Source organism: Stegostoma tigrinum, chromosome 5, assembly GCF_030684315.1.
Source record: "Stegostoma tigrinum isolate sSteTig4 chromosome 5, sSteTig4.hap1, whole genome shotgun sequence".
Taxonomy (NCBI): domain Eukaryota; kingdom Metazoa; phylum Chordata; class Chondrichthyes; order Orectolobiformes; family Stegostomatidae; genus Stegostoma; species Stegostoma tigrinum.
In genome coordinates this window covers 121,748,644-121,773,067 of record NC_081358.1, presented here as the reverse complement: position 1 = coordinate 121,773,067, position 24,424 = coordinate 121,748,644, and the positions used below count along the sequence as shown (strand labels likewise).

Below are 24,424 nucleotides of genomic sequence, written 5' to 3'. Positions count from 1 at the left end.
CTCTTTTTTTTGTCTTTGAGTTGCTGACTGCATCAGTAACTGATCTTCGACCTCCCGTTTCCCAATCTGAATTGGACCCGTCTAAGCCTACACTATGATTCTCATCCCTCTACCATACTAGTTTAAAACTATTAGGTTTGTACAGGTCCCACCTTCCCCAGAAACTGTCTCCACGTATCAAGAATCTAAAACCCCTCCCTGTTAGCAGCCACGCATTCTTCTAATTTGTTCTGTTATTCCTCCTATTGCTAGCATGTGGGAGTCTTCTGAGAATGCTACGTTTGAGCTCCTGCATTTTCATTTATCTCCTAACTTCTAATATTCAACTTTTCGTCCTCATTCCTTTGTTTACCGATGTTGTTGGTATCTATGTAAACCACGACCACTGGCTGTTCATCCTCCCTGCAGCTGCTCTTTGACATCCCTGACCTTGGCACCATGGAGGCAGTGAACTTTCCTGGATTCACATCTGGTCCCAGATGTGTCTGTCTTTTACCTTTATATTGAATCCTGTCTCATTATAGCTCTGCTGCTTGTTTTCTTCTCTTTCTATGCGGCAGAGCCATCCATAGTGCCATGAATTGATGCTGATTTCCCATGAGAAGCCACCACCCCCAAAAGTATTGAAATTGGTACATCTGTTTGAGCGGGGGATGACCACCTGGGACTCCTGCACTTCCTTCCCGAGTCTTTAACTTTGTCTGATGGCCCTTTCTGCCTGTGTAATCCTCACCTGCAGTGTGACCACCTTGCTAAATGTGCTATCCATGACATTCTCAGCATGGTGGAATCTCCACAGTGAGTCTCCCCGCAGTTTCAGCTCTGAAAAGTGCTTAACCAGTAGTTGCAGCTGGACACACCTCTTGCACACATTGTCGTCATGGAGACTGGAAGCATCCCTTATTTCCCATATAGAACTAAAGAAACATACACAACTTTGAAGTCTCCTGTCATGACTTTTTTCTAGATTAAACTAGTTACTCCCTTTAAGTGGATTTGATTAAGCTGGAGACCTTCCCATGTTTTAAACATTTCTATTATAATTGGAAGTCCCTACCTTTGTTTAATCTAAAATACTTTTAAAAATGTAAGTTAATACTCTGAAGTTATCAGCTATGAAATGGCAGTTTCTGCTGGGACTGTGTCACTTTCTGAACTGCATGGACTGGGACTCAGCACCACACTCAGTCTTTTGGATATTTCCCTTATGTGCTCAGTGTCATTTTTTTACAAAAAAATTATTCACGTGTGGAATGTGAACATCTCTGGCTTCCCAGCATTTATTTTCCGACCTTAAGTGCTTTTCAGAAGGTGGTGGTGAGCTGCGTTCTTGAAGTGCAGTCTGTAACATTCCTGTGAAGTGCTTTGAGTTTTATTATGATAAAAATGCAATACAAATATAAGTATTTGTTGCTTTCATATATTTATCCAAGTTGTATGTTTTGGGCCCAAGTAAGAGTAATATTTTGGCTGTAAACTACTTTGCAAAGATCGTGATAAACTAGTTATCTCACAATACTTTCCATATTCCCATCTCTGTTTACTCTTATTACATTTCTCCTTTTTGTTTTATCATTCTTTCCAATATCCTTGTATTCTCACTCCTGTTCTTGCTTTCTCCTGTCTCTTTCTCCCCATTTCTCTTTTCCATTCCTCTGCCATGTTCTTTGAACAGTGCTTTAGTTCAACATCATGCGTGCTTCTACATTCGGAAACATAATTTAATTCAAACCTGTCATGGCCTTGTCGATATTCGCCTGAATGAATGTTGGTGTAATTTGTTAAACTGAGACAGACAAGTTAGGCAGAGTTCTTGCCTCATACCTAACTGTTGTGTTTTTACCCCACCTTCAACGAGAGATTGCTGGCAAGGCCAGCGTTTGTTTCCCATCCCTAATTACTCTTGTACCACAGTCCCCGTGTTATGAACTTGAGTCCATTCACAAGTTGATTTTTATTCAATTTGGAACACAATGCAGAACTATATAAAATAGCTGTTTGTAAGGATGAGGAAATACTTGTATGTTGGATCTTTAAAATTACAGCTCTGTATAGGATTGCATGAGGAGGAGCAGAGTTGATATTTCCAGAACTGAAGGGAACAGGAAAGAATGGTTTTTGTGCTGTTGACAAAATGGGAGGAGTGGTGAGTGGAACAGATGGTGAAGCCACAAAGAGTAAATTCAAATGGTAACAAAGGAGGAATGTAGTATTAATGATATTCATGAACGGTAGAAAATAAGTCTGCTTTGCTGAGAGCAAGTCAATGATATCAAGATACTTAATATCTTACCAAAATTGAGGAATGAATTTGTTGAACTCAGAGTTGATCCCCCAAAGCTGTAAACTACCTAAGTGTAAAATGAGATAGTAGGAACTGCCGATGCTGGAGAATCTGAGGTAACAAGGTGTAGAGCTGGATGAACACAGCAGGCCAGGCAGCACCGGAGGAGCAGGAAAGCTAATGTTTCGGATCTGGACCCTTCTTCAGAAATGCTCCTGAAGAAGGGTCTAGACCTGAAACGTCAGTTTTCCGGCTCCTCTGATGCTGCCTGGCTTGCTGTGTTCATCCAGCTCTACACCTTGTTATTTTAAATGGAAAATGAAGTGTGTTCTTCCAACTTGCTTTGGGTTTTGCGAGGACACTACAAACGTGGTTTGGGAATGTGAGCGAGTGAACCAGATAGTGTGGAGAAATGATAAGCAACTGTAATATTGGGGTTATTCTTATGGACAGATTGGAGGTGTCCTGCAAAGTGGCCTCCCAACTTTGTTTGGTCTTGTTAGTGTAGAGGAAATGGTATTGTGAGCAACAAGTACAGTGGACTAATTGGAAAGAAGCCTAAGTAAACTGCTGTTTAACCTGGAAGGTGTGTTTGAGGCGTTGGACAGGGTTGGGGAATGGTGGGAAATTGTCAGGGATTATGGGGAACTGAACCAAGATGTTATGGAAGGAACATTCCCTGCTAAATGCTGATGGAGAGGAGAAGTAGTCTTTGCTGGTGGCATCCTGCCAGAGATGGCAGAAATAATGGAGGGTGATTTTTTGAAAGTGAAGACTAGTGGGGTTAAAAGTGAACTCAGTGGCTATCCTATAGTTGTGCCCTCCACCTTCTCTTCCTTTCCAGAAAAACTGCAGAAAATATGCTTGACATAGCTGTCACCTATGGTGATGCGGGAATCCTCAGTTGAGGGAAGATGGAGGACATGCCATTGGTATCATTGTCTAAACAGATGAAACTGAGAAACTGGGAGAATAGAATGGAAGCAGGAGGTGAAGAAGTATAACAAATATCTGGGTGCCGGCATATATGGAATGGATATTGGTAAGCAACTTATCCAAGATTTGGAAACCGAGAAGACAAGAAATGAGGTGCTGCATTTTGGGCAGGCAAATCAGGACAGGACTTATACGCTTAATGGTAAAGTCCTGGGAGTATTGCCAAAAAAGAGACCTTGGAGTGCAGGTTCAAAGTTCCTGGAAAGTGAAGTTGCAGGTAGACAGGATAGTGAAGAAAGTGTTTGATATGCTTGTTTTTATTTGTCAGTGCATTGAGTATAGGAGTTGGGACGTCAAGTAGCTGTACATGATATTGGCTAGGCCACTTTTGGAATACTACGATAAATTCTGGTCTTCCTTCTATAGGAATGATGTTGTGAAACATGAAAAGGTTCAGAAAAGATTCACAGAACGTTGCCAGGATTGGAAGGTTTGAGCTACAGGGAAAGGCTGAGTATGCTGGGGCTATTTTCCCTAGAATGTTGGAAACTGAGGGGCGATCTTATTGAGGTTTATAAAATCATGAGGGTTTACAATCGTGAATATTTAAGGTCTTTTTCCCTGGGGTTAGGAAGTCCAGAGCTAGAGGGCATCGGTTTAAGGTGAGAAGGGAAAGATTTAAAGGGGACCTAAAAGGGCAACATTTTCATGCTGATGGTGCGTGTATGGAATGAGCTGCCAGAGGAAGCGATGGAGCTTGGTACAATTACAACGTTTAAAAGGCATCTAATTGGGTACATAAATAAGAAGGGTTTAGAGGGATATGGGCCAAATCCTGGCAGATGGGGCTAGATTGAGGATATCTGGTCAGCATCCATGAAGTGGGCTGAAGGGTCTGTTTCTATGCTGTACAGGTCTATGACTGTAACAAAGGGAAGAGTCAGAAATGGACCAGGTGATGCTGAGGGAAGGATGAAAATTAAAAGCAAAATTGACTAACTTTTCCAATTATGGACAAGAGCCAGAAGTAGCACTGATGATTTCATTGATGTACCAGTGAAAGAGTTGTGGGGGGGATGTGAGTAAGAGTAGAACAAGGAATGTACCATATACGCTATAAAAAGCCATCTTCTTGTCCTACTCCTGACTACATCTACATCCTTCCCTTACTATCATTTGTACTTGCTTTTATCTTTTATTCTGGGCACCTTCAGATTTTCTACTCAGACCTCTATCCTCTTTGTCAACAGCATTAAAAAAAATCATTTTTCTAGCCCCGTTTAGTTATGAAGATAGGTCATACTGAATTTGATATTATTTTGGTTTCTATCTCTACAATTACTGTCAGACTTCCTGAGTTTCTGCAGCATCAGATGTTTTTATTTCCATATTTCCAGTATCTGCAATATTTATTTGAGCTTTAAGTTTCATAAGATACTCTGGTGGCATAAGAGCTCCTATCTGGTGATCACTAATCTTATTTGCTAAGTTAGCCCAGTACCACTATGCCACTATCTCTTCTCAAATAATTCACTTTTGATAATGGGCTCCAAATTTATGATTATGGAATCATGTAAGCTTATGAAAGATATGTAATGTTTCTTTTAGTGTTAATTCTATGTTTGTCTTTATAAATTGAAGTAACTGTAAATAAAGAAATCTACCTATTTTCATAGGCTAAGTATTGTACCTAACAAAATTATGTTTTACTACTTTAAACAAGAGGGTCAATGTTTGATAAATGCCATGGGAACAAGAATTGAACATGTTTGGCTTGTAATCAGGGAGAAGTGACTTTTCTTATTGTTACCCAGTGACTGTGGTTATCAATGAAATAAGTGTAGAGATTAGAAAGTAAGAGGTGGATTTGACACTGAATGGATGAGAATTTATTAAGAAGTACGTAGAATTTTTGTTAGAATGTGGTCAACTTAGTGTTTTTCTTCAATTACGCACTGATTCTCACTGGAATACACATTTCAAATTTTAGCCTAATCAAGTTTTTCAATTACATAAAGAGGAACATTTTGGGATATGACAGCTGGTGGTGCTGTCATCCAAAGTTGCTAGAGACAGCTTTCAAATTACAGATACTTTAACTGATAGTAAAATAAATTACAGAAACGCCATCTTGATGGCAACATCAGTAGTGCTGCCTTCCCAGACAAAAACCAGTGGTTTCTCTACTCAATTGAACTGGGTTGCTGAGTATTCCCATAGTTCAGAAATGAAATAGAATATGCTTTGAGACACCATATGCGATTCTGCACTGTCAATACATATGATGCAAGAGTATAAAAGTGCTGGTAAGCTTCGTCATTCAGCTCTGGCATCACAGGAATGCTTTCTGTGATGCCCAGAAGTCTCTTGGTGAATGTTCTTCTCGGACAACAACTCAAAGTAGTGTTCCACCCATATCTACAACTGTTTATTGCAGTCAATGAAGTGCTGGAAGGTTTGAGCTTACCACCACTGTAATGGATCCTATCCATTGAAGCTAAGCAATCACTTCTCATTAATTACAAGAGCAATCTAAGCAAGAAGACGCTTACTGCACTAAGATCAAATCCAAAAAAAAGTCCATCTACCTTCATTATGATACTCATTACTGGCCACCATTTGGCTAGATTATCCAGAGGCTGTATGACAAGGGAATGCTTGGGACAAGCATGACAGGATCACAAATGCAACAGGTCTGTCAACAAAGAAAATGGCTCCACTGAAAATAAAAATAAGGGAGGTCTTCATTGACTGCAATAAACAGTTGGAGATATGGATGGAACACTACTATGAGTTGTAGTCTGGGGAGAACAGTTACCAAGAGACCTCGGGACACGATAGAAAGCATTCCTGTGATTCCAGAGATGAATGAAGGAGCTTACTAAAGATACTAATCCACTTATCATTGGGAAACTCTAGATGCTGATGCTGTACTAACATATTTCTGTAGTATCTGCACAAACCACTCTGTCTCTACTAGAAAGAGAAAGTATTGTCTCAGGCTATATGAGAATCAAAGATTGTGACTTCTTACAAAGACAAACGCAATCCTAGCAATTGCAGTAGCTGTGGAGTCACCTCCCTCTTGAGCTTAGTGGAAAAACTATTTTCAATGCTACCCTTTGTTAGATGGCAGACCCTGGCTGAATGCATCCACTTTGATTCCCGTCATATATAATGATGGCCCATTATATATTGCCTTCATCAAGCTCATCAGTGTTTGATCACATGAATCCAAGTAATATATTGTCTTCATCAAGCTCATCAGTGTGTTTGATCACAAGAATCCACTGCTTGTTTGTGGCGTCATCATACCTGTTGCCTGTTGGTGTCTTTCTGGGGGACCATGGTACCCATTTTTGTGGGTTGCCTTTGGGTGACTGCTTAAAGAGCTGGGGTCTCGGTCAAGGCTACGTCAACTGTCCCATCTCTTTGTGATGGTGCCCAAGGCTGCAGGCTTTCTTCAGTCTCCTGTGGGCTTTGGGGCAATGCTGGGGAAGCTTATGGATTTTGTCTGGGCTGGGGGACAGCAGATGGTCTTGCTGTATCTGCAAGATGTTGGTCTTTGGGCAGCAGTGAGGCACCAAGAGAGGCCATGAGTCAGAGCTGGGAGCAACCTCTAGCCAGAAAGAAGGAGCAATTATGCTAAAATGGTACCAGTCAGTGTAGTGCCATAAACAATAACATAATGAATATTTAACACGTTTTCTGGCCCTCATAATTATTCATGTTAAAGGGAGGGAACACTAAATGTCGTGACTTTAAACATAAAATCCATGTACGTTCCCTGTGCTTGTTCTTTACCATTTTTTCATTCTTTCTCTTTTCTTTATCTTTAAAAATATTTTTTGCGATGTGGCCTTCATTGGTAGCTGGCATTTATTGCCTGCTCTCAGTTGTCTTGCAAAGGTACAACTACACCACGAATATCTTCATTTAATGAATGATAAGAAATTGTAATCACTAATTACAAGAGATCGAAGTTGACAGCATATATACATTTAGGTGAAACTACACAAGGATGCGAGGGAGAGAAGAATAGATGTCATATATTAGATTTAATGAAAAAAGATGGGACAAGGTGTGAGTGGAGCATAAATACCGGTATAGATTGGTTAGGTCAAAAGGCTTCCTTCAATGCTTTATATTCTGTACAGTCTTATGCTGATGTGTGATTGGAGTCTAGCCAAGATTGGGCAATGATAGCAAGTTTCTTTTCTCAAATGCCTTTAATAAATTAGTGGTTTAAACAACAACCTGGTAACTTTGTGGTCAATTTCACTCTTCTAGCTTTTTATGTTAGTTTCAGATTCTCAGTGTGCCATGCTGAGACTTGAACTTGCCGTATGAATTAGGCTTCTGGATCACCAGGCTCGGAGCATAATTAAAGAACTGTCGCAGTATTTATTTTCGTCCTCTCACGATTCTTTCCCATGCACTCTGTTACTGGACAAATATCACATATCATTTTTTTTTCAGCTGCAACCTTAAAACATTGCCTTGAACCTGAAACTGGAAAGTACATTCCACTTCCCATGATGCCTAATCTTCATCAGGGCAAATCCATGAGAACACTGCCTCTGGTGGGAAGACTTATTCTACATTGTTTGTATCTTGTGCCAATCTGTCTATCTTTTTTAATGGTAGAATATGGTGGTAATTGCAAGACCACTTGGTGAATCAATTGTTTGCCCTTGACATCACATGGGTGTGTCCATGTAATCACAGTAATCTATTATACAGGGTCTTGCTCTCCAAATTTAGGGAAATTAGACCAATATTTGGCTATCATGTGGTGTATTACTGTATGTGCACTAAAGTATTTGAATCCAGATGTCTAATTTGTAGGTAGTTTAAAGCGGGTGGAAGAATTTGTCATGAGTACCGATATGCTTTACGGAAATGATGGCATACAAGTTGACCTTTGAATCCTTCAAAAATGGGGGTCCACTTAAGTGTTGAGTATAAAAATAAATCACTAGTGTGAGTTGTTAGCATCTTTGCCATTTACCATGTGGGATCTGCCCAATGCAGCATATCTTAAATTCTTGTGTATCTTCATACCGCAGCCCATTTCTTTTCTTTGATACTTTGAGCTCTGTTACAATGTACAGGAAGTAAAGCAGCTATTTGTGGCATGAAAAATTGAGGCTCACAACTAATGCAAATACCATATCATGGCTGAAAGGGCTATAATCTTGGATGCTAAATGTGTGCAAAATTGTGATTTTATTTGGACCAAATCAAATGAGGCCATCTTATTTTCCATTGTCGCCATTGTGGTAGCCATTGTGAAACTAAAAATAATAGTTTGTGATGTTTTATTGTTTGTAAAATTACTTGTTTCATTTCAATGATGTGAGTTACATTGCACAAACCACAGAAAATGGTTTATTTAGTTACTTTGTAATCTCCCTATGGCTATAGCATGTTTGCTTTGCTGAACTGTATTGCCGTCAGCGGCTGTTAGGCTTAGAAGGAAGGTGTGGAATTGCATGTTAATAGTGCATGGTTGTAGTTCTTTCATTGTCTTTCGTTGTCTTGTATTTCAAATACAGATTATATCTGTAGGGAATTGATTTAACATGGTTTATTTAGGTTTTCCTTGTTTGGAGACATTCACTGATCGATTATGTTTTGTTCCTAATTGATGTAACTGTTGCATCCAGTTAATGTAGTTTGATGTCCATAGTATTGCTTCAACAATCTGGCACAGACTCCAAAGATGAGAAGTCAATCACTATCTGTTTGTTTATTTTGGGATGTGTTTGCTTTTCTAAGAGTCTGACAGCCTCTTGCTTCATGGGGCAACCTCAATTAACCCTGCTGGAGAGGACATAACTGACCTGTTTGAGCATTTGTGGGTTGTTTTGTGAGAAAACTTGTCGACTAATTTGATCATGGATAACATTTCTGATGTTTCATTGATTATAGTTACAGTTTACTAAGTTGTAAAGGTGCTTTACAACTGCTGCCATTTTTAGTAAGAGAGGCTTCATATTTATATTCTATGTGAAAGATTAGTTAATTTATTTGTTAGAAAGGTCTGGGTGACATGGCAGACAAATGCATTTCCATTGGTACTGTTGATCAGGCTCAAACTTAGAATCATTTATAGAGTATTGAGGAACATTTTGAATTTGAAACAGAAGGCTTAAATATATTAAATATTGAAAAGAACTGCATGAGAAAGGATCATGAATTCCGTTTAAGTTTTGATTTGTTTGGAAGCAATCTAATCAAGTTTGAAGAGTGTGTGCATTCTATTCTTCAGCATTTCATTTAATCAAGGATGTACAAGTCACTTTGGCGTTGCTGCTCAATTTGTTAATCCATCTCAGCAATGTTAATTGTGCATCAAGTTGCTCAACAATACCATTTGTACCACAGACTTATATTCTACTTTGTAACTCACTCTAATACAGTGTATGCTAGAAAGCATAAACTGTTGATCTTTGAGCCAAAAATCTTTAACTAATTGTACTGGAAGTATTCAGTTGTACTTAACTGGCAAGTGAAGTCCAGTGGAATGTTGCTTAATTTCCGATTCGTGATCTGAAATCAAATATCTCTGTTTTTATGGGTATTGCAGTGACTTCATTGATTGGTTAAGGCAAAAACTTGCGTTACACCGGCTATAGTTTTCCAAACCTCCTCAGACTTAGGTTGCTGAAGAGGATGTTACACCCTTGTTGAAAAGATGATATAAACATAAGCCCAATCAGTTTAACCTTGACGGTGGGGAGAATTTTTGAAACAATAGCTGTGGACAAAATTAAGTCCCCTGGGTTGATATGGTTAACTAAATTAAGCCAGCCTGAACTTGTTAAGGGCAACTCATTTAACTAACTTGAATTTTTTGAGATAATGGAGAGAGTTGAGGAAGGTACTTCTGTTGGTCTTATACGAGTTAATTTAGAACTTTTGGAATAAATGAGACATTAGCAACATAAATGTGAAATTGTCTCGGTGACAAGAAATAAAGTAGTGGAGAATAGTAGTTTTTCAGACTGGGCGAACATTTATAATGGAGTTCCGCAGGAAACTGTGTTAAAACCATCATTCTTACTGACTTTTCGTCATGATCTAGAGCCTGAAATGCAGGGCATGATTTCAAAATTTGTAGATAGTATGAGATTTGGAAAGAGTGCTAACCATGAAAAGAATAATGGAAAACTACAAAAGGATGTAAGGAAAGGGCTCTGAGATTATTGGAATGGAGAGACAGGCAGCAAATTAAGTTTAATTCTGAGATCCTAGACATGATTTATTCTGGGAGGAAGAATGTAGAAATACAGTACAAAATGGAATGAGGTGTGGAAACGGAAGGACATGGGTACATTCTCACATGAATCATTAAAGGCAGCAAGGCAAGTTGAAAATATAAAGCATGTAGTATCCTGGATTGTCAGTTGGGGCATAGAATACAAAAGCAAGAAAGTTAGGTTAAACAATGGTTTAGCCTCACCTGGAGTCTAATTCTGGAGATCATACTTCAGGAAGGACGCTAGAAAGGGTGAACTGAAAAGTCATGAGGGTTGTTTTCGGAAAGAGAAATTTCAGTGCTGTGGATGGTTGGGGAAGTTGGGGCAATACTTCTTGGTAAAGAGAGCTTTGAGGAGATTTGATAGGGCTATTCAAAATCATGAGGGATCTGGTTGAAATTGATGAGAAACTGTTTCCTTTAGTAAAAGGTTCGCGACCAATAGATTGAAGGTAATTGCCAAAAGAAACTTTGAGGAGCAGGAAAACAGGCTTGAACAGATCAAGATTGAGGAAGTTGATGTGCTGGAAATTTTGGCAAACATTAAGATTGATAAGTCCTCAGGGCCGGACCAGATTTATCCTAGGTTGCTACGGGGAGCGAGAAAGGAGGTTGCTAAGCCGCTGGCGAAGATCTTTGCTTCCTCACTCTCCATGGGAGTCGTACCGGAAGATTGGAGGGAGGCAAATGTTGTTCCTCTTTTCAAGAAAGGGAATAGGGAAATCCCTGGAAATTACAGGCCAGTCAGTCTTACGTCTGTGGTCAGCAAGGTTTTGGAAAGAATTCTGAGGGATAGGATTTATGACTATTTGGAAAAGCATAGCGTGATTAAAGGGAGTCAGCATGGCTTTGTGAGGGGCAGGTCATGCCTCACAAATCTTATTGAGTTCTTTGAGGAAGTCATGAGACAGGTTGACGAGGGTCGAGCAGTGGATGTGGTGTACATGGACTTCAGCAAGGCATTTGATAAGTTTCCCCATGGCAGGCTCATTCTTAAAGTCAGGAGGTATGGGATACAGGGTGATTTGGCTGTCTGGATTCAGAACTGGTTGGCTGACAGGAGGCAGAGAGTGGTTGTAGATGGTAAGTATTCTGCCTGGAGGTCACTGCTGAGTGGTGTCCCGCAGGGCTCTGTTTTTGGGCCTCTGCTCTTTGTAGTTTTTATAAATGACTTGGATGAGGAGGTTGAGGGATGGGTTAGTATATTTGCTGATGACACAAAGGTTGGAGGTGCCGTTGATGGTATCGAGGGCTATTGCAGGCTTCAGCGAGACATTGACAGAATGCAGAGCTGAACTGAGAAATGGCAGATGGAGTTCAACCTGGATAAATGTGAAGTGATGCATTTTGGAAGGTCGAACTTAAATGCTGAATATAGGATTAAAGGCAGGATTCTTGGCAGTGTGGAGGAACAGCGGGATCTTGGTGTTCATGTGCATAGCTCCCTCAAAGTTGTCACCCAGGTGGATAAGGTTGTTAAGAAAGCATATGGTGTTTTGGCTTTCATTAACAAGGGGATCGAGTTTAAGAGCCGCGAGGTTATGCTGCAGCTCTACAAAATGCTGGTGAGACCACACTTGGAATATTGTGTCCAGTTCTGGTCGCCCTATTATAGGAAATATGTGGAGGCTTTGGAGAGGGTGCAAAGGAGGTTTACCAGGATGCTGCCTGGACTGGAGGGCTTGTCTTACGAGGAGAGGTTGACTGAACTCGGACTTTTCTCTCTGGAGAGAAGGAGGAAGAGAGGTGACCTGATCGAGGTGTACAAGGTGATGAGAGGCACGGATAGAGTTGATAGCCAGAGACTTTTCCCCAGGGCAGGATCGACTGCCATGAGGTGTCATAGTTTTAAGGTGTTAGGAGGAAGGTATTAGAGGAGACGTCAGAGGGAGGTTATTCACTCAGAGAGTTGTGAGCGCATGGAATAGTTTACCAGTGGTAGTCGTAGAAGCAGAGTCATTATTGACATTTAAGCGACTGCTGGACATGCACATGGACAGCAGTGAATTGAGGGGAGTGTAGGTTAGGTTATTTTATTTTTGGATTAAGAATATTCCACGGCACAACAGCGTGGGCCGAAGGGCCTGTTACTGTGCTGTACTTTTCTATGTTCTATGTTCTAAACAATAGTGACATCAGGAAAACTTTTACACAAAAGCAGCTAGGATTTGGGATGCACTGTCTGGGGGTGCGGTGGAGATGGTTTCAGTCAAGACTTTCAAAAGGGAAATGGATCATTATCTGCACCAGAATAATTTGTAGGGCTGCTGGGAAAAGGCTGGTAAGTGGCACGAGGTGCGTTAGTTCTTTAGAAGACCAGATGGGCCAAATAGCTATATCCTGTGCTATAAGAATTCTGTGGTACTATGTTTACATCACACCTCTTCTCTAGCCATACACTCATGAATTCACCCCAGAGGCAGAATGAAACAAAAGTTTAAACAAAGTCAAATTATTGTCTGTTTGGAAGAATTTCTTGAAATGTGGCCAACGAGGTATGTTTTAAGGAGATTCTTGGAGAAAAAAAGAGAAAGGGAGACTGAAATTTATGGAAAGAATTTTGGAGCTTAACTCCGACCAGAGATGGGACAATGATAAATTTGTTAAGGGCAGATGGTACAGGGCTGGAGGAGGATCCCTCGATGAAAAGTGACATTCCCCAAAGGGATTTGCTTAGAAAGATGAGAATTTGAAGACTGGCCGTGAAAGCAATGGTATGATGGAATTTGGAAATGACAAAGGCATGCACACTATTTCATCAGCTGATGTACTGAGTTAAGACATGGGATTCGTGATTTTGTCGTGATGGAATTCGACCATCTGCGATGGGAGATGCCGTGAGATGACAGACTGTATTGTTGTCATCGACTACCGAGATTGTGAACACTGGGTGAAGTTGGACATGGAATTGGAGGCGCAAGTACGGAATTTGTTGTGGAAGTACTGCAGACTGTGATTTCGATCTTTTCCATGTTTAACTGGAGGAAGCATCATTTATTCTGAACGTAAAACAATTGGTCAAATAACAGTGAGGATTGGTGGGTGGTTGGAGTGGGGTGTTGTCCATGCAAATGAGTTAGAAAAGTGAACCAAGAATAGATTCCTGGGAGACTATTTGTGACTGGGATTGACTGTCAAATTTAATGGGTGCCATAATTTGAAACTGCTGTAGGGCTATTCAACTATATAAAAAAATGCACGTTGTCACACTGTTAAATTATACATTAAGTTGACAATTTGTGCCAAATGTTAGCACTTTGTGGTCTGACAACATGGAGATTATATCCAATAAAATGCAACACAAACATAAATATAACAGAGTTGGGTGAACAACTACTTAAACTTGGGCTTGAAATAGATTAATTATGTTATTTTTTGTACTGTGCAGTTCACTGGGATTTTTTTGTCATCATGGTGCTGTATAAGAATAAAATGTTTGTGATCTGGATGATTAATTACTGTACAAATTGATCTTGCTTGGGATCATGGGAATATTATTGTGGAACTTAACTGTTTTGAATTACATCATGAAGACCTCATTGCACTGGAGTTTTTAGTGCACTATCTTGTGTCTATCATGGGGACAACCGAAATTTATATGGACATGTGTCATGTTCTGAATTTTGTAAAATGAATCAGAGGTTCATTTGAGGCTGCACATTTTCATTTTAATTAGCTGAATACTGAATTGCAGTGATTCCAGATGTTTAATAGAATGTTTAGACGTATGCATTGTGATATAGATGAGAGCAGCCCTTCGTGTAGTTACAAGTTGGTGTAAGCAGCCAGACAAAAAAAAATCAATAGAAATGACTTCCTTGCACTTACTGAAGACAAACTTTTAATCAAGTTCACTTTAAATGTTGTATAATGCACCCATAACTGTGTGTAAATGTTTCAGTTGTTGACAATGTTCCCTTGGTGTGGCTTATCTAGATTTTGTTGTTTTGCAGGATGATCATGAGAGCTGTGGCTCCAGTTCAACCAACCGCAGCACTACAGAGAGCATAAAGTCATTAGCTAAAACCCGACGCATCCAACAAGTGACCTCAGCTGACCCTGACTTACCCCCAGGTGAGTGACGAATGTGACTGGGTAGGGAGATATTTGAAGTGTTTCTGTTATGTGCATATTTAAATAAAAACTTGTAATCATTCATAATCACAAAATATTGACAGGAATTAATGCCATGATAATCTTGTGTTGATGAAAGCTAACTCTTTGATGTACTACAGACTTGAATTTTCACATATATTTGTTGAGTTGAGTCTATGACAGGCGAGAAGTGTTTACCCAATGTCTGTTGAATACAAGCTTATCTTCCTTGAATCTTGCTTCTGCTCTCTGCTCTGAACTGAACAACAAACTTAATGGACAAAGAATTTGTTCACAGCTAGGTGTTATCCAAATTGGCCGCCCTTTTATTTGAGGATGGCGTCAATCCTGTCATGAATTTCTACTGTGGGTCTTAGTATTTTTCAATAGGCCAATTCTTGACCAGTATATCTTTGGGCACGTGGGTGGAATCTTGGTTGAACATAGGTCTTATTCACTTGATATCAAATGTAGTCAGTGATCTATGCTTCTGAATCTTAAGAGTGTGAAGTTAGACTTGTAGAGAATTCCCTGTTGGCTATGTGCCTGATTGAGATGGTAGTGCAGCACTGTTTCACAAATACAGTTTACCAATTAAACATAATTGTGTCGTCAATCTAAATTGTGCATCAGTGCTGCAATCTATAAAGCAGTTCGTCATCAGATTTGCCACACTGAAGCATATATTTGAGTTCTTTCAGTGATAGATACACTTTGTGTCCCATGTTAGTGTGGCTTTCTCGTTCTGTTACAAAATTTAAAGCAGCGAGGATACAACTGAACAGCAGTTGGAACTAACTTAGCAGATGTAATGCATTTGTTTTAAGTTACAATATGTTGGCGATAAAATCATCAACTGACGAATGAGTTGGCTAGCATTGTGACCTCATTGGTAAGTTACATTTTATCTTTTGCTTCTAAGTACTAGCATGTAAGCTAAAAAGATCGTTTAATTTCTGCATATCAGAGGATAGTTGTAGCGCTGAAGGAAGAAATTCTGATGCTCTGACACCTAGTGCCATTTTACCACCTTTTCCCCATAGCTCTGTATGTTCTTTCGATTCAGGCAATTTCTATTGAGTAGCTTAATCGAACCTGCCTCCAATACGTTCCGAAGCAGTGTATTCCAGATCCTAGTCATTTGCTGTATGAGTGAATGTTTCCCTATGTTGCATTGCTTCTTTTGCCAATTTTCTGAAATGGGTGCTTTCACGTTTTTTTTATCCCTTCATTAATGAGAGCAGCTTCTCTCCATCAGTCCAGTCTTATTGGAGGATACCTCTATCACATCTCCTCTCAGTCATTTTGTCTGTTGGGGAAAATAGCTGCAACTTCTCCAGTCTTTTCATACCCTAATTCTGCATTCCTGGAATCACTTTTGTGAATCAGTTCTGCACCCTGGCAAATAGCTTCACATCCATTCCAAAGTGTGGATTTATTTTTAAACTGGATTCAGTACTCAAGTTGCAGCTGAACCGTTGTTTTAGATGAGTTCTCCAGTTTTATATGTGTAACTTCTAATAGTTTTGAATTACAGACTGCCATTGGACACCTCTTCCTTTTTTTGACTTTTTTTTGGGCAGCACGGAGGCACAGCGGTTAGCACAGCTACCTCATAGCGCCAGGGACCCGGGTTCGATTCTAGCCTCGGGCAACTGTCTGTGTGGAGTTTGCACATTCTCCCCGTGTCTGCGTGGGTTTCCTCCGGGTGCTCCTGTTTCTTCCCGCAGTCCAAAGATGTGCAAGTTAGGTGGATTGGCCATGCTAAATTGCCCGCAGTGTTCAGGGAGGTGTAGATTAGGTGGGTTATGAGGAGATGGGTCTGGGTGGGATACTCCAAGATTCGGGGTGGACTTGGTGGGCTGAACAGGCTGTTTCCACACTAGGGATGCTCTGATTTTATGACTCATGGGACATAGGTTCACTGGCTGGTCAGCATTTATTGTCCGTCCCTAGTTGCCCTTGAATAGGTGATAGTGAGCTGCCTTCTTGAATTGCTGCAGTAAACATTGATCCACAATGTCCCTCGAGAATTCTAGGGTTTTCACCCAATGGCAGTGAAGGAATGGCTTCATATACTTGACCTCATCCTTACCAATATTCCAGTTGCAGATGCATCTGTCTATTTCAGTGTCGGTTAGATTGATCACTGCACAATCCTTGCGGAGATGAAATACCACCTTCATATTGAAAATGCCCTCCATCATGTTGTGCGACACTCTCATAGTACTAAATGTGTTGGCTTTGAACAGATGTAGTAACTCAAGATTGGGCATCCATGAGGCACTGTGGGCCATCGACAGCAGCAGAACTGTACTCGAACACAACCTGCAAACTCATGACCCAGCATAACCACCTGTCAACCATTACCATCAAACCTGGTTCAACAGAGAGCCCGTCATCCTGGGAACAAGTCTGGTGAACCTTCATTTCACTCCCTTTGTGTCAGTAATATTTTTCATGAGATAAGGAGACCAAAACTCTATGCAGTACTCCAAGCTCTTATGTAATTTAAGTCAGACTTCAATACTCCTATACTCAAATCCTCTTTCAACAAACGCTGATATTTCCTTTATCCTTCCTGATAGCCTGCTGCAAATGCAAGTTAGCCTTCAGTGATGGTGTGGCAAAGACACCTAGATTCCTTTGTAAAAGGTGAAGCTGCCGTATTCCTACCAGACCATAGGGTTGCTGTTTTATTGGAGTGAGATAACTTGTGGTGGTTTAACCTGAAAGGCTCCATACCTGAGGTGAGACGAGGACATTGAGAAGGAGAGTTTTTCATAGTAACCTCAGTTAGTGCAGGAATTGAACCCATGCTGTTGGTGTCACTCTGCGTTGCAAACCAATTGTTCAGCCAACTGAGCTTATTGACCCCCATACACATTTACACTTTCCAACCTCTTGCCACTCAAGAAATAGTCAGCACATCTGTTTCTCCTACCAAAGTAGATAACCTCACATTTTTTCACATTATGCTCCATCCGCTGTATTCTTGCCCATTCACTAAGACTGTCCACTTCTTCCTAGATTGCTTTAAATCTTTCCCACAACAAATTCTTGATTAGCTTTGCAAAATCTGCACATTTGGAAGTATTACATTTGGTCCCCATCTCCATATCACTGATGTATGTTATGAACTGTTGCAACCCAAGTACTGATCCTTGAGGTATCCCACCACTCACATGGAGATAGCAAGAACTACAGATGATGGAGTCAGAGTCAATACAGTGTGGATCTGGAGGAACACAGGTCAGGCCGCATCGGAGGAAGCAGGAAAGTCGCTGATGAAGGATGTAAACCTGAAACATTGACACTTCTGCTCTTCTGATGTACTATATTCCTCCAGGTCCACTCTATTGAATCCCACTAGTCACAGCCTGCTAATGCAAGAATGATGCATTTATTCCTGTTCTGTTTTGGGCCTGATAGCTAATCATTAATCTATGCCAATATATTACCTCCTATCCCACGTGCTTGATGTTTTCTAACTAGCTTCCTGAGGGGTCTTTATCAGAAACCTTCAGAAAATATAAGTATGTTACATCAATTTGATTGCCTTTATCAATTTATTAGTTGCATCTTCTAGAAACCTCCAATAAGTTTAGAACATAGAAAATAGAACAGTCCAACACTGGAACTGGCCCTTCGGTCCACAAAGTTGCGCTGAACATGACGAGAAATGAAACTTGTTCCTTCTCTCTGCTGTTGGTCAATATTCTCCATTCCGTGCCTATTCATATGCTTACCTAAAAGTCCCTTATATGCCCTTATCATATCTGCCTCCACCACCACCCCTGACAATGCATTCCAGACTCCTGCCACACTCTGTGTAAAAAAAAATTGCCACTCACGTCTCCTTTGAATTATCCCCGTTTCACCTAAAATGCATGCCCACTAGTTTTAGATGTTTTGACTCTGGGGGAAAAGATTTCTGACTGTTAACTCTATCCATACATCTCATTATTTTATACAGTTGTATCAAGTCTTATTTCAACTTTTGCTGCTCAAGAGAAAATAACCTGAGTTTTTTCTCGCCCTCCTTATAGCTCATAATTCTAATCCAGGCAGCACCCTCACTAAGCCTCCACATCCTGACTGTAAGGTGGTGACCAGAATTGAACATAATACTCTAAGTGTGGCCGAAACAAAGTCTTATTAGGCTGCAGCATGACATCCTGACTCTTGTCCTCAATTCCCAATCAATAAAGGCAAGCATGCCATATACCTTATAAAAAAAGTGAAAGAACTGCAGATGCTATAAATCAGGAACAAAAAACAAGGTCGCTGGAAAAGTTCGTCAGGTCTGGCAGCATCTGTGAAGGAAAAAATAGTCATCTTTTTGGGTCCAGTGACCCACCCTCAGAACACAGTTCTGAGGAAGGGTCACTGGACCCAAAACGTTAACTACTTTTTTCTTCACAGATGCTACCAGACGTGCAGAGCTTTTCCAGAAACTTTGTTTTTCATGCCATATGCCTTCTTTACCACCCTATCTATTTATGTGGTCACTTTCGGAGAGCTATGGACTTGAACCCCAAGACCCTTCTGTACATCATTGCAGTTCAGAATCTTGCCATTAACTGTTATACTTTTCCTTGACATTTGATATCCCAAAGTGCAAAACCTCTCACTTACCTGGCTTAGACTCTATCTGCTATTTCTCTGCCCATATCTGCAAGTGATCTATATCCTGCTGTATCTTTTGTCAACCTCCTACACTGTCCACAACTCCTCCAATTTTTGTATCGTCTGCAAATTTATTAACCCACCCATCTACATTTTCACCTAAGTTGTTTATATATATCACAAACATCAGAGGTCCCAGTACAGATTCCTGCGAAGCACCACTAGTCATGGATGTGCAGCCTGTAAAACACCCTTCCACCACTACTCTCTGCTTTCTGTGGGCAAGCCAATTCTGAATCCACAGCCAAGTCACTGTGGATCTTATGCGTCTTAATCTTCTGCATGAACCTATCATGGGGGACCTTGTCAAAAGCCTTTCTAAAGTCCATGTAAACACCATCCTTTGTATCAGCCCACCTTTAGTTGCCTTTTCGAAAAATTCAATCAAGTTTGTAAGACGTGATCCACCCAATACAAAGCCATGCTGACAGTCCCTAATTAGACCATGCTTTTCCAAATGTGCGTAAATCCTACCCCTGAGAATTCTCTCCAATAACTTCCAACCAGTAATGTCCTGGGATCCTGGGTTTAAATCCCACCTTGGCAGATGTTGGAATTTGAATTTTAAAAATAATCTGCATTGAAGGCTCTAACAAGCCCATGAAGCTGTTGTTTTTGTAAGAAATTGACTAATATCCTCCACGGATGCTTACCCAGTCTGGCCAAGATGTGACTCCAAACCCACACCAACTGTGCTGTGGGCAGTTAGGGTTTAGTCAACAACACCCATATCCTGCAAATGAGTTAAAAATGGCTCCTATCTGTGCATACTTTATAACTAAAACATTTGGAATGGTTTCTGGCATTAACATCAATGAAAAGAAAATTGTGTTGCCTTTCTCTTTTTTTTTTGAAATGGTTGTGTACGTCCCAATGAGATTACACTTTGGAAATAAGGCAATAAATTTTCAGTTCTTCAGATACTGTGCTGAACCAGGATTTGCTTGTTTCAGTCATGTGAACTTAAGGGTAATGCGATGGGTATTTGCGTATCTGGATGAGCCTATCATGGGGGACCTTGTTGAAAGCCTTACTAAAGTCCATGTAAACACCATTCTCTGCTCTACTGTTGTGAAGTACTTGTTTGCAGTGATATCTCATCATGTACTGTCGTGTAACCCATGAAAACTAATAGCTTTGGAATTCTAGTTTACTGAAGACCGATGATTTTGCGCACCTGATTTGGTGTAACTTCACTAATAGGATTTTCGACTGCAACCTGCAAATCAACATCGTAAACAATCCAGGCATTGACTCATTACTATGTTGCTGTTTCTTTTAAAAGGTTTCTAAAATCCACTGCACTGTAAGTTTCCATATAGGCCAGAAGAAAGATCCTGAATCTTGGCATCAGATAGGCAACACAGCCTTGGAGGCTCTGTCTTTGTGATAGGGAATGGTGTTGCTCCATGTAACTAAACTGTCCTCTATCATTACTTGCATTTTCCTTTTGTTCCCACACTTGAATGCTGCTCGGGATGATAGTGCTGAGGTCATTTCACTGATCCTCCTGACCTTTTTCACACTGAGGACAATATCTCACACCCAATGGAAAAGGCCAGTTTTCTTTGGAAGGGTCTTCCAAAGCTAAATTCTGGATCCTCACTCTCAGTCACCCTTCCTGTCTCTTACCATTGACTAAATTTGATTTACATGATCTAAGGGGAATGTTTGTCTCTTGAAGCACTGTCCAGATACCTTTACCCCTGCCTGATGTCACAGTCTCTATCGCTCAAACTGCAGCTTGTAAAGTCTGGGCTGATGTGTCTTGAGCAACTTGCTTCAGATGCAGTCACCATAGGTTGCATGGGTATCCACTAGCTCCCGTGTACTCTAGCTGCAGCACACCATCAATCCAGTTATTTCTATTCTATCGATATTTACATGTTAAATATATTATGAATGAACTTCTGTACTTTTCAACGTCAATAATGTCTCTTGGAGGAAGGAAGTGAACATACTGTAACAAAATTGCAGATGACACAAAAATAAGCTGAAAGTCAGGTTGTGAAATGGAAATATGCAGTTTATAGAGAGATTTTTATAGATTAAGTATTTGGGTAAAAAGCTGGAAAAAAGAGGATGATGTGGGAAGATGTGAAGTTGTTCATTTTGGAAACGAAAACAAAATAACAGAATATTATTTAAACGCAGAAAGCTGCAACACAAATAGACTTGGGACTTCTTGTGCGTAAACCTCAAAAAGCTTGCACACAGGTGCAGCAAGCAATCAGAAAGGCTAGTGGATTGTTGGCCCTTTATTTCAAGGCGGTTGCAGTATAACAGCAGGGAAATCTTACTGCAACTGCACAAGAAGCTGATGAGACCACATCTGGAGTGTAATGAGTGGTTTTGGTCCCCTTATTTAAAAGATCTTTTTCAAAGCGGTTCAGAGAAGGTTCAGTACGACAATTCCTGCAATGGAGGAACTGTTGTATGAGCAAGGGTGAAACAGGTTGGAACTCTACTCATTGGAATTTAGAAGAATGAGAGGTGATCTTTTTGAAAGAAAGGAAATTCTTAAGGGGCTTGACAGGGTAAACTCTGAGAGGCCGTTTCTCCTTTTGGGAGAATTTAGGACCAGAGGGCATAGCTTCAGAATAAAGGGGTGCCATTTAAGACTGAGATGAGGAGGAATTTCTTCTGTGAAGGTTGTGAGTATTTGTAACTACTTGCCACAGAGAGCAGTGAGGGAAGAGTTCTTGTGTATGTTTGAGGCTGAGGTAGATTCTTAATCAGTAGGGGAATCCAACGTTATGCGGAAAGGGTAGAAAAGTGGATGTGAGGAATATTGGATCAGTCATGATACTATCACAAGGTTAAACAGCCTACTCTTATTTCTTATGGTTGTATGACCTCTTGATTTAAAGGACATGTTTAATCACAAGACAAGAAAGAAATCCCCACCTATAACCTACCTGATTTCCTCTGATGTCGCAGTTTCTCTTGCAGAAAGAAACAAGTTAAAGTGCCTGGAGATAGTAGGAATTGCAGATGCTGGAGAATCTGAGATAACAAGGTGTAGAGCTGGATGCACACCAGGCCAAGCAGCATCGGAGGAGCAGGAAGGCTGACTTCTGGGTCTAGGTCCGAAACGTCAGCCTTCGTGCTCCTCTGATGCTGCTTGGCCTGCTGTGTTCATCCAGCTCTATGCCTTGTTACCTCAGTTGAAGTGGCTCTCTGCTTTCACTTGTACCCCACCATTGCTGTCCTTTTCATGTAGGCCTGCTGTTCTCTTTAAGAAACTGTTGACTTGCTTTCTCTCATAGTTTGAAAAGCTGCTGACTTCACTTTTTATAAAACTGCTGTCCCTACTCTGCTGTCTTTGAAGTTACTGCGGCCCTTGCGCTGTTCAGAAGCACACTCAGAAAAGGAGAATATTGTAGAGGAGAAGACTGAGATACGCGCTATTAGACTTGAAAGGATTGAGGTTAGTAAGAAGGAGGTGTTATCAATTCTATAAGGTGTGAAGGTAGATAAACCCCCTGGGCCAGATGGGACTTTTCCAAGGGTTCTCTGGGAAGCTAGCGAGGAGATGGTGGAACCTTTGGCCTTGATCTTTGAGTCCTCATTGTCTACAGGTTTAGTACCAGAGGACTGGAGGATTGCAAATGTTGTGCCCTTGTTCAAGAAGGGCAGTAGAGATGACCCAGGTAATTATAGACCTGTGAGCCTTATGTCTGTTGTAGGAAAAGTTTTGGAAAGGATTAGAACAGGTAGGATTTATAATCATCGAGCAAGCAACAGTTTGATTGGAGATAGTCAATATGGATTCATCAAGGGCAGGTCATGCCTCACAAACCTCATTGAATTTTTACAGAAGGTGACCAAGCATGTGGCTGAGGTTGGGGCAGTTGATGTGGTGTGCATGGACTTCACTAAAGCCTTTGATAAGGTTCCACATGGTAGCCTATTGGAGAAAATGCGGAGGCATGGGATTGAGGGAGATTTAGCAGTTTGGATTAGAAACTGGCTTTCTGTAAGACGGCAACGAGTGGTGATTGATGGAAAATATTCAGCCTGGAACCTGGTTACTAGTGGTGTGCCACTAGGATCTGTTTTGTTTGTCATTTTTATAAATGACTTGGATGCAGGCGTAGATGGTTGGGTTATAAAGTTTGCAGATGACACTAAAGTCGGTAGAGTGGTGGACAGTGTGGAAGAATGTTGCAGGTTGCAGGGAGACTTGGATAAACTGCAGAATTGGGCTAAAAGGTGGCCAATTGAGTTCAGTGCAGATAAATGTGAGGTGATTCACTTTGGGAAGAATAATAGGCAGGCAGAATACTGGGTCAATGGAAAGATTCTTGGTAGTGTGGATGTGCAGAGGGATCTTGGTATTCATGTACATAGATCCCTGAAAGTTGCCACCCAGGTTGACAGTGCTGTTAAGAAGGCATATGGTGTGTTAGGTTTTATTGGTAGAGGGATTGAGTTCCGGAGCCGTGATGTCATGCTGCAACTGTACAAAACGCTAGTGCTGCCTCACTTGGAATATTGCATGCAGTTCTGGTCGCCCCATTACAGGAAGGATGTGGAAGCATTGGGAAAGGTACAGAGGAGATTTACCAGGATGTTGCCTGGTCTGGAGCGAAGGTCTTATGAGGAAAGGCTGAGGGACTTGGGTTTGTTCTCATTGGAGAGAAGAAGGCTAAGAGGGGATTAAATAGAGACATACGAGATGATCAGAGGATTAGATAGGGTGGACAGAGAGAACCATTTTCCTACGATGATAGCATCAGCTTGTACGAGGGAGCATAGCTACAAACTGAGGTGTGATAGATTTAAGACAGATGTCAGAGGCAGGTTCTTTACTCAGAGAGTGCTAAGGACGTGGAATGCCCTGCCTGCCAATGAGTTAACTCAGCCACATAAGGGGCATTTAAACAGTCCTTGGATTAGCATATGGATGATGATGGGATAGTGTAAGGGGATGGGCTTAGATTAGTTCACAGGCTAGTGCAACATCGAGGGCCAAAGGGCCTCCCCTGCGCTGTACTGTTCTATGTTCAGAGGCTTCTGCTCTATTGCTCGGTGTTTTTATTTTAGATTTTAGTTGCTCCATGCACGGTTCTTTAATAGTTTTATTAGTTTAGCAGCATGCTTTAAATTTAAAGTACTATAAACCTCCTGTGGTTTTTCCTTTTTGCCTTCAG

The 24,424-nt window shown here is 40.8% G+C and overlaps 1 protein-coding gene across 2 annotated transcripts in view; it reads left to right on the top strand.

The window, feature by feature from the left end:
- The window catches only part of LOC125451670 (intermembrane lipid transfer protein VPS13B-like), a 907,633-nt gene that overhangs the window by 50,302 nt on the left and 832,907 nt on the right, over positions 1-24,424 (top strand). For both annotated transcript variants that reach the window (XM_048529130.2, XM_048529131.1), the window contains exon 4: positions 14,438-14,558. In XM_048529130.2, the coding sequence (XP_048385087.1) occupies positions 14,438-14,558 (121 nt within the window). The remainder of the gene's footprint in view (positions 1-14,437; positions 14,559-24,424) is intronic.